Source organism: Pipistrellus hanaki (genome assembly GCF_964339955.1).
Source record: "Pipistrellus hanaki genome assembly, chromosome: 16".
Lineage (NCBI taxonomy): Eukaryota > Metazoa > Chordata > Mammalia > Chiroptera > Vespertilionidae > Pipistrellus > Pipistrellus hanaki.
In genome coordinates, this window is record NC_140518.1 from 4043843 (window position 1) to 4062118 (window position 18276).

At 51.1% G+C, this 18276-nt stretch overlaps 2 protein-coding genes across 9 annotated transcripts; one reads left to right on the forward strand and one right to left on the reverse strand.

The window, feature by feature from the left end:
* Positions 1–209: 209 nt before the first annotated feature.
* Positions 210–5576, forward strand: CPSF4L (cleavage and polyadenylation specific factor 4 like; the record flags this gene model as incomplete). Its single annotated transcript, XM_084862170.1, has 5 exons — positions 210–312; positions 761–811; positions 1723–1875; positions 4843–4938; positions 5479–5576. 5 exons carry the CDS (start codon positions 210–212, stop codon positions 5574–5576), a joined length of 501 nt encoding a protein of 166 aa, XP_084718296.1.
* Positions 5577–7642: 2066 nt separating this feature from the next.
* Positions 7643–18221, reverse strand: MTNAP1 (mitochondrial nucleoid associated protein 1). Of its 8 annotated transcripts, none has more exons than XM_084862136.1 (6): positions 18114–18221; positions 17389–17468; positions 14501–16042; positions 9279–9386; positions 8639–8743; positions 7643–7789 (listed from the first exon to the last, which is right to left on the reverse strand). In XM_084862136.1, the coding sequence occupies exons 3-6, from the start codon at positions 16014–16016 to the stop codon at positions 7764–7766; spliced, it is 1755 nt and encodes a 584-aa protein (XP_084718262.1). In that variant the 5' UTR covers positions 16017–16042; positions 17389–17468; positions 18114–18221; the 3' UTR covers positions 7643–7763. The 8 variants fall into 8 exon arrangements, with proteins under 8 accessions (XP_084718262.1, XP_084718260.1, XP_084718261.1 ...); XM_084862134.1 differs by having other exon boundaries at positions 17389–17500; positions 18114–18219; XM_084862135.1 differs by lacking the exon at positions 18114–18221 and adding an exon at positions 17951–18040 and having other exon boundaries at positions 17389–17500.
* Between the last annotated feature and the right edge of the window lie 55 nt (positions 18222–18276).

The window sequence follows — 18276 nt, forward strand, 5'->3', positions numbered from 1 at the left end:
TCCCTCCCCAGCTCACACCGGGTGGGGGTGAGGGTGCTGGGGCGGCTGCACCTGCAGGGGGCGGAGGGGGACACAGCTGGGGCCGCTCCTGCACAGCTGGGCCCGCGGGGAGCCTGGCAGCAGCCACCTGGCCCCGGGGTCGGACCCTGGCCCTTTAAGGGCCCTGGAGCATTATAGGGCCCACCTGCAGCCCCCGCGGGAGTCGGAGGATGGAGGAGGTCATTGCGGGGCTGGAGCGGCTCACCTTCACCTTGGAGGAGGATGTAGAGATGCAAAGGGGCATCGAGCCCCTGCCTTTCCTGGGCATGGACAGTGAGTGAGGAGGGCGCCAGCCATCCCGCCCACCGGTGCTCCCCTCCCTCCCCCACGCTCACCCCCCCCACCCGCCGCTCTGCAGGCCTCTGCTGGGCAGCTCCCTGCTCTGCTGCTCACCAGGGGGCTGAGCTGGGGGCCCCACAGCCTGGATTCCCTGGTGTAGCCCCTCTCTTCCCAGGGGCTCGGCCCCCCCCCTCCTACATCCTGCTTGGGGTTCCCCAGAAAATAGGGCTGGCTTCCCAGCTCCCAGGCCGGCCTCAGGCCCCTCCGTGGCCTCGCTTGCAGACTGGGGGGCTCAGGTGTTGGGTTTGGAGGCTGGTTCTGGGGCCCAGCATCCGAAGGCAGGACTCAGGGAGCCTTTGGGGAGGGGGGGGGGGGGAAGCTGCTGACCGAGGCAGGGCCCTCGGGGAAGCTGCAGCCTGTTTCCTTCTCCCCTCCCTCCCAGAGTCCAGCTCGGCGGTGTGCACCTTCTACGCCAGGGGGCTCTGTGAGAAAGGTGGGTGGCAGGCGGGCCGAGGGGCTAGGCTGCTCCGGGCCCATGTGGCCTCAAATTGGGTGTTGCATTCGCACCTGGGGAGGGGCCGTAGGGATGGGGTAGAGTGTTTTGTTTTTAATTCTCACCCGATGTTATTTTTTCCCACTGATTCTTTTCTTTTTGAGAGTAGAAGGGAGAGAGAAAGGGGAGGAGAGAAGAGAGCGAGAGTGAGAGAAACAGTTATGGGAGAGACACATCAACTGGTTGCCTTCTGCCCACGCTTGTCCTCCGATGGTGAGGGGCCCCGCCCAGCCGTTCCCTCCAGAGGCGGGAGACCAGACCCCCTCAGACATGTGGGAACCGGGGTGTCCCTCCTGCTGATGGCAGCAGCGAGCTGATGAAGGCGATAGAGTTAGCTCTCACTCTGGTTTCCTTCTGAGCCCTGTCAGAGCCGGCTCTGAGCCACCTGAGCCCCCCCTCACTCACGGCCTCTGGCATCAGGAAGCACCATTTTTTTTTTTTTTTTTTTAAAGACGTGGGTCCAATAGGCCCTTAGTGAGCGCGTGCTCTGACGGGGACGGTGCTGTGGGGGGCAGAGGGCAGGCCCCGGGGATCGTGCCTCTGCTCGCCGGTGGGAGCCCCACTGGAAGCCTGGAGGAGGGGGTGTGTCAGGTGTCAGGGGGGTGTCCCGACAGTCTGGGGGCTTCCTGGGGTTTGACGGGCACCACGCCAGGCAGAGAGGAAAGTCCGGGCAAAGGTGTGGGCACAGCCATCTCTTCAGACCATAAGCAGGTCCCCCTGTTGCCTCTGGTTCTAGCCACCATCAGGGTGCAGGGGAGGGGATTGGAGGGGCAGCTGGGTCTGAGCCTGGGGCTGAGGGGGCCCGGGCTGGGGGCGGGCGGGGGCTCCCAGCCGGGCGCTCTGGTCCCCAGCTCGGCTGTGCCCGTTCCGGCACGACCACGGGGAGAAGACGGTGGTGTGCAAGCACTGGCTGCGCGGGCTGTGCAAGAAGGGCGACCAGTGCCGGTTCCTGCACCAGTACGACCTCTCCCGGATGCCCGAGTGCTACTTCTTCTCCAAGTTCGGTAATGCCCGCCTGGCTCCCGCCCGCGCCCCGCACGCAGGGTGGCAGCTGTGGCTGCGGGGCAGGATGCTGGGGAGGGACCCCCAAAGGAGGCCTCACTGTCTCAGCGGTGGGGGGGCAGATCAGGCCTGCCTGGGCCTCAGACACCTGCCTCTCCGAGGCCCTAGAGCAGTGGTCGGCAAACTCATTAGTCAAAGAGCCAACTATATCAACAGTACAGCAGTTGAAATTTCTTTCGAGAGCCAATTTTTTAAAAATATATTTTATTGATTATTTTACAGAGAGGAAGGGAAAGGGACAGAAACATCAATGAGAGAGAAACATTGATCTACTAGGGATGTGCCCGCAACCAAGGTACATGCCCTTGACCGGAATCAAACCTGGGACCTTTTAGTCCTCAGGCCGAGGCTCTATCCACTGAGCCAAACGGGTTTTGGCTTGAGAGAGAGCCAATTTTTTTTAAAAAAAAACTTCTTCTAACTTTACTTCTTCAAAATAGACTTGCCCAGGCCGTGGAATTCTGTGGTAGAGCCATACTCAAGGGGCCAAAGAGCCGCGGGTGGGTCGCGAGCCGCGGTTTGCCTACCACAGGCCTAGAGACAGTGGAATTGCACTCTGGCCCTGGTTTATCTGGCCCTGCCAGGCTTGGGCACCCGCTGCCCACCCAAGGGAGGGAGGGTGCTGCTGGATCAGAGGCAGAGCCGTTCCCCTCCGCAGTCTTGGTAAAGTCACGCCCAGGCTCACTGTCTGGAAACAGCCCATCTCTGGGCCCGGGGGTCGGGGAGGGGGGCCAGGCCAGTGGTTCTCCGGCAGCAGGCGCGTGGGGGCCGCGTCCCCGGGCTCGCCACTCTCACCGAGCGCTTGTCCTTTGACCGGCGCCATCCTATAATTTTCCAACTGCTTCACTATTTTAAACTCTCACTCTGGAAGAAAGCTTGGTATTCTTCCATAAATGGAAAGCTAGCATCACTCGTTGGCCATAGAAGGCAACCACAAACAAACAGCCTTGGGGCTCAGGAGTCACGGCCCCTAAAATTGTCTTGTGTGGTCCGGTCTGGGCCTCACGTCCTCCTGTTTGTCCACCCAGGGGCTGCGGGGCGGGGAGTCACGGCCGCTTCCCGCTGCCTCGTTTCGGCGTGGACTCTGGGAGAATTTCCTTCTCCCTCGGATCCTACGGCTCAGTGCTTTCCAGAACAGAAGGAGCCTTAGGGATGATCTAGTCCAGGGGTGTGGAAAGTGTGTTCTGAGAAGAGTGACCCTGAGGGGAGAGGGCTGGGACAGCCTCCAGGGGTGTGTCTGGCGGTGGCCGTGGCTTTGAAACCGAGCCAGCATTGGGGGCAGGTGGGGAGGTCCTGGCGAGAGGTCCTCCCAGGCCCAATCCGTTTCCTACCTGGCCCTCGGAGTTGAGAGCTGTGGCCCGTGTGCCTTCAAGGTCAGGACAAAGTTTATCTGGGGCCTGGATCCGCTCGGTCATCGCATGGACCTCTCTCCTTTTGAAGTGCCGCTATTGGCTCCTTCCATAGCCCTGGTTTTCCTTTGGGGATACGGTGCTGGTCGTGGGTAGAGGAATAGGCCCAGGTCCCCTTCTGCCCTCGGCTCCCATTGTGAGGGGCAGGCATGTAAATCGGTGATTGCAATACTACGTAATGTATGTTTTTGCTCTGAGAGTAAATGAACGAATATCTCTTTCTCGTCGCATGCCAAAGTAATTACCATTCTTGTTGGAAGTAAGTCGTTTTATTTTTAAAGGGATTGTTGGGGCGTGTAGGAGTGGGGAGGGGTGAGGAAATCCTGGTCTCTGGACCCTGTTCCTGGCTGTGCCCATCAAAAAGGTACCTGCTGCCTCTGGAGGGTGAGGTGCGGGCGCCACCTGCTGGCCATGAGAGGAATGCAGCGTCGTGAATCCAGGACGGAAAGGCAACCCCAGGGCATAGGGTGACTGCCCGCTGTCTCCATCCATCCGGTGTTCACCAGTCCCTGCAGGGGGTTGGATGGGGGAGGGCGGATGCCCCTTGGATGCCTTAAGAGGCCCAAGCCCAGAGTCAGATGCACACTGGCATGAGACAGCTAACCCCCTTACGATGTGAGGAGCCTGTGACAACGGACATCCCACCTGCCCTGCCTGGTCCCTAGCAGGTTTGTAAAAGGAGGGGGCTGGGCACAAACAGAGGCTTAGGCCTCTCAGGAGCCGATGGGGTCTCCGTCCGGCGAACCCTGGCTTTGCAGAAGCAGTTTGAACCCCAATGGCACAGGCACCACAGAGTGCCTTTTGGTGCCAAAAGGCAGTTGTAGACCTTTAAGGAGGATGAGATTGGAAACTCCAGCTCTTGAGTGAGGCTGGAGATGGGCTGAATCCCCGCCACCCCCTACCCTGCGGTGCCTTCAGAGCCTCTGGGTCGCTGAGGCATCTGAGGGTCCTCACCAGTGACCCTCGAGTAGTGCGTGCAAACCCCGGGGAGCCAGGGGCCTGTCTCTCCCAGTCTCCGTCCCTGGGCCAGCTCTGAGGCAGGCCCTGCTCTTCTTGGCAATGTCACCGCACAGAGCTGCACCCAGACTCCAGGCGTGACTCCTCACTGCGGAGAGGAACGGTGGCCTTGGTCACAGCCAGGTCTCCTTCAGCGCCTTATGTCGCCTTGGTCTTTAGCTGCCAGCCCCGGGTCCCACCTTGCCTGCTTCCTGCCTCCCTGATGGCATCCTGGGCACCGGGCCTGTCCCATCCAACCGCTCCCAGTGTGTGCAATCACCCCAAGCCCTGCTTAGCAAGTACGAGTACTGTTGGGGTCCGCCCTTCCTAGAGTGCAGGGAGGATTAGAAACACCTCCCCGTCTTCAAAAGCTGCTGACGACCAGAGGAAGGCGAGGGGCTTCTATTTGGATGGCCAAGGTCAATGTGGTGTGAGTGGGGGCGGAGAGGAGAGGTAACCATGACCACGGGCCCGCTTGTCTTCAGAGGATGCTGGGGTTTTCAGGTGAGTGCAGCAACAAGGAATGCGACTTTCTTCACCTGAAGACCCCTTCTGAGGCCCAGGACTGTCCTTCGTATGACCAGGGTTTCTGCAAAGACGGTGAGGCCTCGGCAGAGGGAGCAAAGGGGACAAGGGGGCCAGATGGATGGTCTCACAACTGGGAGGTGGCATGTTGGGGTGAGGTCCACAGGAGGGTCAGAACTCCCTACTCCCAGCAGACGTCCTTTCCACGGCTCTCAGCCTGCTCCCAGGAGAGCCTGTCAGGGTGACGTGTGGGCTGGCGGGCGCGGGTGCAACCCCCATGGCTTCAGGGCTTGTCAGCTGCACAACCTTGAACGGCTTCCTCACTTATGGAAACAGAAGACGCTCCATCGTAGGGTGGCCGGGCCGCTCCCATGGGGGGGCCCCCGGGGAGCCGGGCTTGTAGGGCGCACACTTTACCCACCTGGGAGGTACCCTGTCACTTAAGCGTGTTCTTCCTGCTCCATGACAGTCAGCTGCTGAGGGACAGGGGCCACATCGGGTGCTTCAGGGCGGGGACAGGGCAGGAAGTCACACACCCGGGCCGCGGACTGCTGTGCCATCCCTGTCCGTGTTCCTCCTTTGCTAATGCAGATGCCGTTTCCCTCCGCCCGGCAGGTCCCCTGTGTAAATACCGCCACGTCAGGAGGGTCATGTGCATCAACTACTTAGGGGGCTTCTGCCCCCTGGGACCCGAGTGCCAGTACGCACAGTGAGTGTGATCCCCTGAGCGCTGGGCCCACTCTCCGGGTTCCCATCTAGATCCTTCCGTGGCTCTGGCCCAGGTGGGGTGAGGTGCCTGGGAGCGTGTGCCTGATGCTTCCCGGGCATCGCTCCCTGGACACCCACCCCTGCCTCGGCCACGCTGAGCTCTGCCCCGGGCTGTGCACGTATGTTCGTGCCGGGGACGGGCATGTAGCTCTTCATAGACTGTTCTAGAAAGAAGGGCAGACTGCAGCCCTCCCTCCGCCCCCGGACAGGGTCTGGGCTCCTTCCTGGGCCCTCACACGGAACGGGCCTCACATTAGAGCAGGCCGTCGACGGGGAGCGGCCCGGCTGTAATGTCTCTCTCTGCTTCCTCAGTCCCAAGATGGTCCCTGTATTCAACCCAACGCCCCGAGGTGAGTGCGGGCGGGAAGGGCCGTGTGTCTCACGCCGGGTACTGCACGTGTGCCGGGGACCTCGGAGCCCCCAGCACTGCCTGCCCCACTGCCCTCACTCTCACGCCATCTGCCATCTCCCCATCCTGGGGAAGGCACACGCCTTTGCATGAGTGGCACATACGTGTGGCGGTTCCTCCCAGGCCCCTCCAAGCTCTGTCACCTCTGCTTCAGGTGGGACTTCCCAGCTCTCAGCCCACACACACCTCCCCCTCCCCTTCACTCCTCACACAGGCGTGGTGGCATTCAAGAACTTGTGGCCCAGTCACTGTGAATTGGGCCCTGGGGGGGTCCCTGTGGGAACAGAACTCCCTACAGCCACCAGGTGCCGATGAGGGTCACAGGAGGGTCAGTAAACCTTGGCTGCCACTCCGCCCCGTTTTTTGCACAGCCTGGTCCCAGGAATAATTGCTGCTGAACTCCCGCTCACTAGCTGGCCCGGCTGGATGGCAATGGGGCGGGAGGAGGGCGCCACCTGCTGGTTCTCAGTGGCATCTCCCCTAGCCTAGAAGGTGGGTTAGTCATAAGCCCATTTCTAACTCTGGCCAAATGTTGTTTTCAGCAATGAGAAAGGTAAATGAAGGCATTGCAAAGCCTGGCTTCTGCCTGAACGCCTGGCCAGGGCCCCGGCCTCGGTGAGAAGGGGCTGCGTCTGCACAGAGGACCGTCGGTGGGAGCTCCTTGTGCCCCCCGCGTCCCCTGTATCTGCAGCTCACCTGGCCCTGGGGCTCAGCACCTCCTGCTTCTACCTGGCCACCTCGAAAGCGCCTTTCCCGATGGGGTGCCTGCCTCTCCCCCTTCCGATGTCGCCCCAGGAGCAGCTGCTCTCCTCCTGCCTGGGGGTCAGGGCGCAGGAGCAGGGCCTTCAGCAGGATGAGGGGTTAGGGGTTCGGGCTGTTTTCTGTCCAGGGCTGGAGGGCGGGTGATTAGCTGCACAGAGACTCCTTTCCTGCCACAGATTAAGAAACCCGCTCCTGGGCGAGGGAGTGGGCGTGAGGGAGGGGGACTATTGGTACACCAAATGTACCACAGGGACGTGGCAACCTCCCAATCTTATGCTTGCCGTCAGACACGTTTCTTTAAAAGGCTAGTCAGGCCCGGGCTGGGTTGTCTCAGTGGACAGAATGTTGGCCCATGGATTGAAGGGTCCCGGGTTCGATTTCAGCCAAGGGCATGTACCTCGGTTGCAGGCTCGATCCCCAGTAGGGGCGTGCAGAAGGCAGCAGTTTCTTTCATTGGTTTCTATCTCTGTATTCCTTCCCTTCCGCTCTGTAAAAATCAATACAAAATATATATATTTAAAAGGGCTAGTAAGTTTCCAGTCTTATTTTGTGGCCTACAAATTCTCTGGGTTTCTTTGTTTTGTTTTGTTTTTGCTGTCCTTGCTGAACTCTGACCTCTCTGTTCTGCCAGCGTGAGAGGTAAGGGCAAACCCTCGTCTTCCTTGCACATATACACACTAAACACAGACTTTATATAAAAAAGGATAAATGACATCAGCCTTTATGAACAAATAAATTGACTTTTCCCAGTAACTTTCAGTGACTTTTGAGAGCAAGCCAAAGAAATATCCAGACAGAACCAGATCTGTTCACATGTAAAAAGACATACTCCTAAATGACTGCTTTCCATTCAATACTTTATTCTTTCCCTCCCTCTTATGTCCCGACACAACTGGAACTTGTGAACCGTGCCTGCAGTCGTCTCCAGAGTCCTCTCCAGCGCACTCTCCGTGGCGCTCGGTCAGCGTTGCTTCCGCCAGCCAAGCTCTTTGGATAAAGAGATAAATGTAAGGATCTGGGAGGCCACTTGAATTGACTCTTTATCTCTCATCTCTACAGATCATGCTGTTAAGCTGAGATGTTTGGAAATTCTACTGGCTATTAGTGTTAATGGTTACCTTGTACTTTACACCAAAAGTTTCCATCTGAAAATGATGGGTCTCTTCTGTTTTTAATTGTGGAAAAATACTGGGCTCTTTCCATGTTTTTTTGTTTTGTTTTTTAAACTTTTAACTATAAACATATGTTTTAATAAAATAATACATTAAAAAATGAGCAAAAGCCATCTTAAGCTCAAAGAGAAATGAACCAAGCATTTCCTCCTGGTAAGTTTTGGCACAAGTAGAAGTGCCTATCCAGCGGGAAGTGCCTGCGACAGCTACAAGCTGGTGACTGACAGCTATATCCTGTTTCTCCTTCTCTCTTTTGGGGCAGAAAGCTCGGTTTCATCCTAAAAAGTGCTCAGGTAGGGAATAAAAAAGCGCCCCTGAGACGAGCCCCATCTTCCAGGAGGCAAACAGATCTCTATGACAACCTTAACTGAGCACAAAAGCAATTATGTAAATCTAGTCAAGTCTTACAAAGGCCACTGTAACCCAAAGCTGCTCTTGCTCTCTCTCACTCTCTCTCTCTCTTTCTCTCTCTCTCTCTCTCTTTTTTTTTTGTAACCCAAAGCTCTTAATAAAAAGAACCTCAGGGCCTCGGGCACTACCTCATTCACCAGGGCATTAGATAGTGCCAAGCTGTAATGCTATAAAAAGCAGTCAGAGGATCCCTTGGAGGTCCCCGGAATGGGATGTGACCCGTAATTGAGGCTAAAAATATAGAAAGGCTCACTCAGATGCTTGAAGCTCCAGCTACAACAAAGAAGGAAGTATCCAGTGAAGAGCATCGTGACGCCACCAACTCCACTCTTCACGGTGGTGCTGCACTTGATCCAGCCTGTTAAGAGAGAAACGGTGATGCCGGGACCTGTGACTGAGGTTTACCTGCGGGCTCTCCGTTAGCTGGGGCCATGGAACCGTAACTCAGAGAATTTACACAGCACTGGGTATATGTGTAAACAGATGAAAAGGCTAGAGCCTAGAAGACCTGTTTTAAAAAATTTTCACTCTTCTGGGATTTTGGTTAAAATCCTTACCGAGGAGGAGACTAATACCACTGATTGGTTAACCTAAGGCTTAGAGTCCTCCTGGCTTGGGGACGATCAACGTGGGCGAGGGAGACATGGTGCAGGTGGCAGAGAGGCGGGGTAGGCATTAAAAACCGAAAGCTGCTCCATAAATGGCAGCTACTACTTTATTAACTCTGGTGCTTTTGCTGATGTCAGACTCCAGGATGAAAGCAAACGGAGGAGCAGGAAGAAGGCACATTTTTCGTTAGCCGCGTGTTAAGTAACAGTCACAGCTAAAGAAAGGAGAGTCGCCCAAAGCTTGGAACCAGCAACACAACCCAACAAGCGACGGCCGCGCCTCACCTTTGTGTACAGCTCCCAAGAGCCGCATTAGAGCGACGTTGGAGGTGGTAAGCCTGGCCGGGGGTTCCCAACTCCACAGAGCAGTCGAACTTCTTTCCAACAAAGGAACTGCAGTCCCAAACAGAAGTCACAGTGATAGTTCATCCGAATTCACCCTCTTCCCCAGCACTCTACCCACGGTTCCAGGGCTAGGCCTCCGGAAACGCGTATCCTAAAGAGGTGCGTGTGGCTGCAGCCACGCTAAGTGCTCCAAGTCAAAGCAGCCCCTGGCAGGTCAGAAAAGGGCCCCCTTCTGATCTGATGAGTATTCTGCCCAGATGACCTATGTGTATGTGCTGAATGAAATAAATCTCTCTTATTTTCCATCATCTGCTAAAACATGTGAGCAAAAACCATGACTGTCTACACTCAGATTAACTACAGCTACTTGTCACTGTATCTGCAGTCAACAGGTCTGTTCCAGCAGCCCATCGCTACTGCTGACAGCAAATGTTTCTTATGTATGTTCAGTACACGGCTAACTAAAGGAGAACGGCAAGGAGGGTTTACACTATGCATTTACATTTTTTCTGTTCCTGTGTTTCACTTTTAATGACGGACAGGGAATCTCTTCTATGGTTGGTTCTCTGGTCTTGGTTTGGTTCATCAGGATAAAGGACAATGTAAGCAAATATTTATGACCAATTTAGCAGGCATGGCAAAAGGTGATATGGATGTAAAAATACTACCTAAATGGTCATCTATATATATAAAAGGCTAATATGCTAAGTGTCCAACCATCCGGGTAAGGATGTCACATAGCAACCCCGGCTTCCTCTCCCTAATGAGTAGCCTCCTTGCAGTTTCTTCAGCCCAGGAACACGACTTGCTTATAGCATTTTAACCACTTTACACTGTAACCAAATGTCTGTGAAGCGTTTTCCCGGGCCTCATCTCATTTGATCCTTACACAAGTCCTAGAGTAGGTAGATAGGAGACTTGGTGGAATTCTATTTTCTTTTCATTAGCTGGAAAAGGGAGATTTAAAAAGCTTAGAAACTTGACCCAACTGAATAGAAGAAAGAAATGGTGGACCTTGAAAATGATTTCAGGTTTTCTCACTGCACAAAATATAGTCAAACATTGCTGCAGTTAAATATTTTACCCTTTGTTTTCCCTGCATGATCTACAGTAATGTTCTGATTGGTGTTGATATTTATTGCTGTGTTGCTAACAATTACCTGAAAGAGAATGGGATGCTTCACTAGGCTGGAAAAAGTTTAGCTAAATCAGAGAGCAGGACTAATTAAGCAAGCTTATTTTATATATATATTCAACTTGCTTAATTATATATAAAAGGCTAAGTTGACTCGTGCATGAGCGATACATATAAAGCTCTTGCTGGCACCAATCGCATGCGTGTTTCCACCCATCATTGTTGATTGTGAATTTGGTTGATGCTTCTATTACAAAGGGTGAATAGCAATATTAAAATATTTCTTCCAAATAATTTCCTTTCAATGTGCACAAATTTGTGCACTGGGCCACTAGTCAATTTATGTTAAATAACAATGAAAAGAACAGTGCTAGCTTCCAAGAAATGATACAGAATATAACTCTCTTGTAAGATGAAGACTAGAGTCTTAAAAAAAAACAAACCAAAAAACAAAGCAGGGTATAATCCATTCATCTTGGAAAAATTTTGAAAAGATGGGGTGAAGCAACTTCATGAAATTGCAACTGTACAACTTTCTGAGCAGGTAAGGGTGGCTCCTCTACTCTGTTCTTTTCTCCAACCAGCTGAGCCTACTGACTTCCTTGCAGGCTGCCAGACTTATGTGCATGATATCAGCTCAGGCCCTGAGCTGGGATACAGAGCCCAGGAGGAATCAGTTCAGAATCCACAGTCCTTTGACAGTTTTCTTCTATGTCTTCTTGCTGCCCAGCTACTCTGGGTTCTGATTTCCATCCCTTTGGGCCTGGGGCTGCTAAGATCCACTGCCTTTGCCATCTCATCTCCTAGACACTGTCTTTTACCCACTAGTGTCCATGTCCTTATATTTAAGCCCAATGAATATGGTTAACCTCTCAGTGACACTGGCCCCACTCTCTAATACAACCATGGAAAACCCTCAGCCACCCTCTAAACCTCTAACATTTCCCATCATCCCTCTGGAATCCCAGACCTAGGATTTGACTTGCCCCTTAAATCTCTGGCTGTTGATTATTCGCATGCTCCTTTGTCTAAAACACCCCCTTTTCATAGATTCCTCTGGCTAACAGGGGACCTAATCCTGGCTGTAGACAGGCACAGATAAAATATAAGTATCTTTTCATATTCCTGCTTGGGTTCTGAGTCCTTTCCCACATTTGCCCCATTTCAGACATGGCACATGGATACCCTATTGATGGAAATGCTGTTTGAAGATTAGAGAAGGGCCTCTAGTTAGCTGTTCCTTGCCTTTAAAAACCTATAATCCTATCTGGTTTCCTCACTTTTACCTCTGGTGCCCTCAACAGACAAGCTTTGCTTTTGGTAGTTATTGCTGAATTCATAAGCCAAATTCTTATTCCTGACTTATTAAAACTCTATGGCATTCTCAGAACTACCAGTCTGCATTGGGACCTCCTAGCCCCAGCCACCAAAATATACCCATTTTCCATCAGGTCTGAGAGCTTTAGGTTCTACCTTGCGTCATCAAAATGATAAGGTAGCCTTTGATGCCTCTGAAGGCCCTGGGTACCAATTCATCTGGTGGAATCAGTTTCCCTAGCTTCACCCAGGTGTCCTGTGTGGAAGGACTAACTGCTGTTCCAGGTTTCCCTGTGCAGGAAAGCAGATCGGACACCACTTGAAGCCCGACGTCCAACAGAAGAAATGCTGCCTGGAAAAGCTTGGCAAAGACCATCAACTGAAACGTGATAACAACCACCAACTGAAACTTGATGTTGGGCAAGTTATTTCCTCTCTGGAACTCAGCCTCCTTGTCTATAAAAGGGGTTAAGACCAGTCTCCCAGGACTGGTAGATATGCAGGCATTATGGCTGACAGAGGGTAAACTCAGTCATTGTTAGCTCACTGGCCCCGCCTGCAGCAAAGAAATGAGTTGGCTTCCTGAGATCAAGGCCATGGTCTACCAAAGGTCTTGCCTGAGCAAGGGAGTATGGTTCACACTGCTGCAAAGATTCCATGAAAATTCCATTTTAATTTGCAGTCCCTGGAGGTAGCCAGGGTCTGGTAAAATAACAAAGCTGAGAAGCCACACTGCCTTTTAATTCCTGTAGATACAGATGGCCTTGCTGAAGTCCTTGGCCAACTGAGGTGTAAGGTCCTAGGGTCTCATTCAGTGGCAGCATCAAACTCTGAACATTAGTTGTGAAATTAAGTTCTAGTTTCTCAACTTAGAACTAGAGGCCCTGGGACGGCTACACACTGTCTGATAGAAATCAAACTAATCACTTATTATAGATTGGCACCAGTAAGAAAAAACAAAACGGTTCCTAACCACATGTGGAGGAAGTTATTGTTGAAGGAAGGATTGTATTTCTCCATCATATTTAATCTCATAAGCCTCGTGATTTGATGACATGTTACTGTATCTCTTAACCCTATTACTACTGTATTCTTGGGACCCATTAAAGTGAGTGTGTCATCTAATAACTTATATCAGCCATGACATCAACCACTAAGTGCCCCAAAGAGTAGCCTGAGGCAGTTTAAGGACCATGGATGTACAAGTGAGATGGACCTGGGTATGAATTAATGGCCACTTACTGTGAATGAGTATGGGCAAGTCTCAGATTCTTCACCTGCTAAAGAGGGCGGGTCAGTGACATCACAGCAGAGTCCTTATGAGGTTAGTTGAGATAATAATGTACCGGACCTAACCGAGCACAAGGACTGAAATAGGCATCACTTGACAAACACCAGTTCCTCCCTTTCTCTTAAATGAAAAGGGGATATTTCAAGGACACTCCTTAGTGCTATCAAAGGCAGAACAGAAAGTAAACAAATCCTACACGCTAGAGAGATTTGCTCTGTGCTGTGTTTATGCAACTGAAAATCAGAGAAGTACAGAGATATAATGAACACCTATGTGTCTAGTGATGGTATGTTCTCAACAACATGGTTTAGTGGGAAGAAATGAACTAGGCTTCATGAGACCGGTTCTACATGCAACTCTACCATTTACTGATGGCATGGCCTTGGACAAATCCCTTATCCTCTCTGTGCAAAACAGATAAAATCACTGCCCACTTCTCAGAGCAATGAGGCCAAAATAGGTACTCTGAAACCCACCAAACAACACAAATGTTAATATTCATTCCACATTTAATATGAGGAAGGGGCTTGAGACTACAACTCTATAAAGAGAGCCTAAATGTTAGACTGTAGAAAAACCAGTCACTGCTGAGGCAGCTGAAGAAACTGGAGCTTTCGCTAACCCTCCTTACCTAATAATGTTCTTCCATTTAAAAATCCTTAGAAAGGGATCATTTAAAATACAAAAAAAATGCTTTTGAGACCAGATACATTGGTGTTTCGTGAATATGTGATTATTTATAGAATGTACCAAAGAGATGGAAGCTACATTTAACTCTGCCTGTAGAAAACCTAAAAAAGAGAAAAAGACCCAGAGTCTCCTGATGAGGAAAATGAAGAGACTTTCTTGGGTCCTATTCTCTGTGGACTCATTTTTCTAGGGCACGGACTTGCACACACCCTCTTTTCCTGGTGATCTTCTCTCAACCTTCACTTCCCCTGTATCTGCCTGGACTGGAGTGCCTCCCTGAACAGTTTTAATACCACCCTGCCCCCAAATCCAAAAATAGTGTCTGTTGTACCTTCTTTGCTATTCTAAGTTCCCAGGAACCCATTTTGTGACTGAAATCTGAACAGTGCTTCTTCCTAGATGGACTCTGAAGTCTTTGCGCTGGAGTCTGTTTGGCTTGAATACCCACCCATTTCTTCTTCTGGCCCTGCCTCTCCCTAATGCAGAAATTCAACTATCCACATCACCAGCCAGCCTGGCTTTCAACTGCTGGTGGAGCGGAAGGGAGAGTGATAAACCAGTTACCCTTGGAGAAAGAAGTATTATGTTCAAAGCAACACTAAGTCCAGTGCACTTAAATGCCCAGGCAAAAATAAGCTAACCGAGGGCAAATATTAGTATTCTAATCTTACTTCAAAAGGCACGGTGGTCTGTGTGAGCTGGATGGCCCTGGAAAAGGAGCATATTTACCTTGTGACAGTCTTTCCCCCTGGGGACTGATGAGCTGAGGCCTCTGGGCCATTGAATTCCAATACTGAGGCTTTCCTGGCAACACGCCTAGTCCAAGGTAACCGGAATAGAGTTCTGGAAACCACTCCAGCCCCAGGGAGCCAGGAAGGGTCTTCCTGTCGGCGATTGCCATCTGTCCGGCAATTGCCCCCTGCCCGGTGAAGAGAGTTTGAGAAGTCCCATGCTGGGTTGCAGGTAAAGGCCGCTGGCACTCTGGGTATAAGGCTGGGGGCCCACAGCCAGATCTGGGCTCCAGAAAGGCTTGCCCCTCACTTCCCATCAATGCCTTGCCATCAGGGGCTGGATTAGGATCGCGGGCTTCTGCTTTCTCTTCTGGTAGAAATTTTATAGCCAGAGAGGCGAGACTTTGATTACATGGCTCTGATACAGAAATTAACTCATTGCACATCATCTGTGTTGGCGTGAACAAACCTAAATGGGGACCTTCCCCTCCAGATTTCTTCTCTGTGGTTGGTGCATCCATAGTGAGGCTCTTGGAGCTGTGGCTCCTGGAAGGGCACTCCTGCATTTCCATCACAGACACACGTTCCTTTGTGTGTGCTCTGCTCCCACATGCCTCCACTCCAAGGTCAAGTCCTTTTCCCGGGTTCTCCTTGACTTGGACTTTATCTAAAGCGCTGACTTGAAAATCTAGAATTTGTGATTCCATGTTCTTTTTCTCCTTCGCAGCGTCTCTAACATCAGTGTACAGTTCTGAGAGGCGGTCCTTGGCCTTGGAATCTCGCTCACCACTCGAATACGAAGTTCTTTCTCTTTTATCTCCATAATTGAGATTCACGGGAGAACTATGATTATTACCAGTAGGCGTATCTACTAATTTTATTACAAACTTCTGTTTTGAGGGATCAATTGTGTCCAAGTTTGACTTAGTAGAAGTGGCTTGTGCATCATTAGGTAAGGCTGGAGAATATTTTCTATCTTGATTTGACAAAGAAGGTTCCACTGGGCCAACAGGTACAGATGCTTTCGTTGGTGAAGGATAACTTCTGCTCTCCCCTGATTGAGGCAAATCTTTCGCAAGCTCCCTTTTAGGAGTAGCGTTCTTTAAAGCATAAAACTGAGCCTTCGTGTCTTCCTTCAAAGTAATCTTTGGTTCAGGATTTTTCACCATTTTGAGGGAGAGTTGAATTTGATTCTTGGTGTCATCATCACTTGCCTTTGAATCACCTGCTCTTTCCAAACGGATAGCTGGTAGTGGAAAGGGCTCAACAGTCTGTTCCGTTTCGTCCTTCATCAACGTACTATTTCTTTTCTCACTCTTTGTCCCCAACTCTCTCTCTTTAGCTTTAGTGAAGTCTTTGATTGAACTTTTCCTTTTCTTAGCATGTGGGAGTGTAGCCTGCTCAGACTGACAAACATCTTGACCGGCAGGTATAGCTAGTTTTATCATCTTACAGTGTGGCAAATGGGATTTTAATCGTTTAAACGGCTTCTTACAGTAAGGACACACTTCCATTCTGGTGGCCTCTCACTCTCCTATTCCTGAAAAAGGTACATATGAGATGATGAGGAGCACAAATTTCACTTATTTCATACCTTTTAAATTCATTTGGTTAAAGATAATTTACCTAAGTTAAAGATAAGTTTTTAAAGTTCATTTTGATTTATTCTTTTTCTTAGGACAGTAGTTGGCAAACCTTGGCTCTCGAGCCACATGCGGCTCTTTGGCTAATTGAGTGTGGCTCTTCCACAAAATACCACGGCCTGGGTGGGTCTATTTTGAAGAAGTGTGTTAGAATTTTTTGAAATTTAAGTTTAAAAAAATTGGCTCTCAAAAGAAATTTCAATTGTCGTACTGTGGATATTTGGCTCTGCTGACTAATGAGTTTGCCGACCACTCACTGTCTGAGGAAGTTAGAAAATAGAAGACACAGGTTGGTTTTCAGACCACTTAATTTACATTAAGAAGGCTTCTAGGAAGCAACTGTCGCAGAAGACAATCCAATCCACATCCCTGACTAGGAAGGAGGTAAGGAAGACCAACTTCCAGCTAATGAATTAATGGTTAGTGTATGAAGAGATGTCCAAATAACAGAATAAAAGGTTTGCTATTAAAGGTTGTAGCAAGTCAACTGGATATCACATGACTGTAAAAAAAAAAAAAATCTGTCAAATCCCTTAAACACATCATTCAAGCAAATAATGGTGAAGAATAAAAAAAACTCAGGCCTGGATTTGAAGGTGGTTGATTATAGTAGCGGTTTCTAAAGTGAAATACATGGAAGAATCACAGGTGCAAGAAAGAAATATTACAACTCCCACTGTCTAAGCATGAGAAATGAAGCTCCACTAACACTTAACCTATTGGCAAGTTCCAGAGGGCAAGGGCATCTCTAGTCTGCTCACAGCCGTGCTCTCAAAGCCTCGCACTGAGCCTGGATGGGATACTTGCTCAGTGAAAACTTTCTCGGCCCATAAACACACAAGTATTATTTATCAAGTACTGTAAGTATGAATGTCTTCTAACCACGAAGGTCAAAGAGTGTGACTCGGAAGCCGCTTACAAAATAAGTAGGTATAACCTTGGCCCTGGCGTGTATCAAAGTAACCAACCCACCGTGTCCCACGTGAAGTCAGGCAAAGCTGTCTTCCGTCCGCAGACTTACAGTTGGAGGCAACCCCTTTTACAATACAATGAAAGCTACGGGCGGGGCATTTATTTACAAAAACACACCCGTGAGGCCAGTCCCAGCGCCTTAGGGCCTTAGACTAATCACTTTTCGAGGCCTCTAGTCACACAGCCGCCTCTACACTACTCCACTCTCACAATTAACGTGGCTAGAACAATCTCTTCGTCTCTTATCTTGAGTTAACGACGGCTTCCTTACCCGAGCTTTCTTCTGTACCAGGGCGCTAGCTAATTCAGCGGTGGTTTCCCCTGGACCTCCATGCTTCCCGATCGCCGATCCTGGCAGAATCAAATTAGGTTTTAACGTCAGCCTGTGCAAGACACAATCAGAGAGTCAGTCGACTGAACCGCACACAAATGCCGGGGTGATCGGTGCGGCAGTTCTCCTTCTGTATTCCGGGAAACCGAAAGTTTAAGACTTCCCCAGCCCATCTCAAGGTTACCCTCATCTTCGCCCTCACCTCCTGGCGGCGCTCTCCGGCGGACCTTTCCTTCCCCGTCCCCCGTCCCGGCTCCCGGACTTTTCAGAAAGCTGTCAGACAGCTTCCAGCCGAGGGGGCGGGGTCCGAGGTCCCAGGCCGGCCGCCCCGCAGCCCTGGCCCGCGGCGCCGGAGCCGCCGGGACGCCGGAGGGGACTCATCCTGCGGCTCGGGAAAGCCCTCCGTTTGTCCCGCCACCCGATCGACACCCATCTGGGCTCAGGACACTCGCTCTTAGATAGGCACCCCGCCGCCGAGACTCCCCCAGACCAGCGTCCTCACCTCCTTAGACTTTAAAGTCCTGGAACCCCCCGCGACCAAACCCCCCAGAGCATCCCACGAGCCGCTTCCCAACTCCCGGTCGCGTCTACACAACTGCCTGACGCATCTAAGCTATTTTTTAAAAAAATTGTTACCTCACAGGGACCTACACTCAAATACTTACTTCGTATTATTACGACATACGTTAATTCCATTCAACGCCGGCTCGACTTTTACTCTGCCCTCGCTTAGGCTGCGAACAGGCGAAAGCTCCAGACACCTCTAAGGAGGTCCTTCCCCCCCCTCCCAGAGGTTCTCCGTAGCTCCTCCCCCCTCCAAGCCCGCCT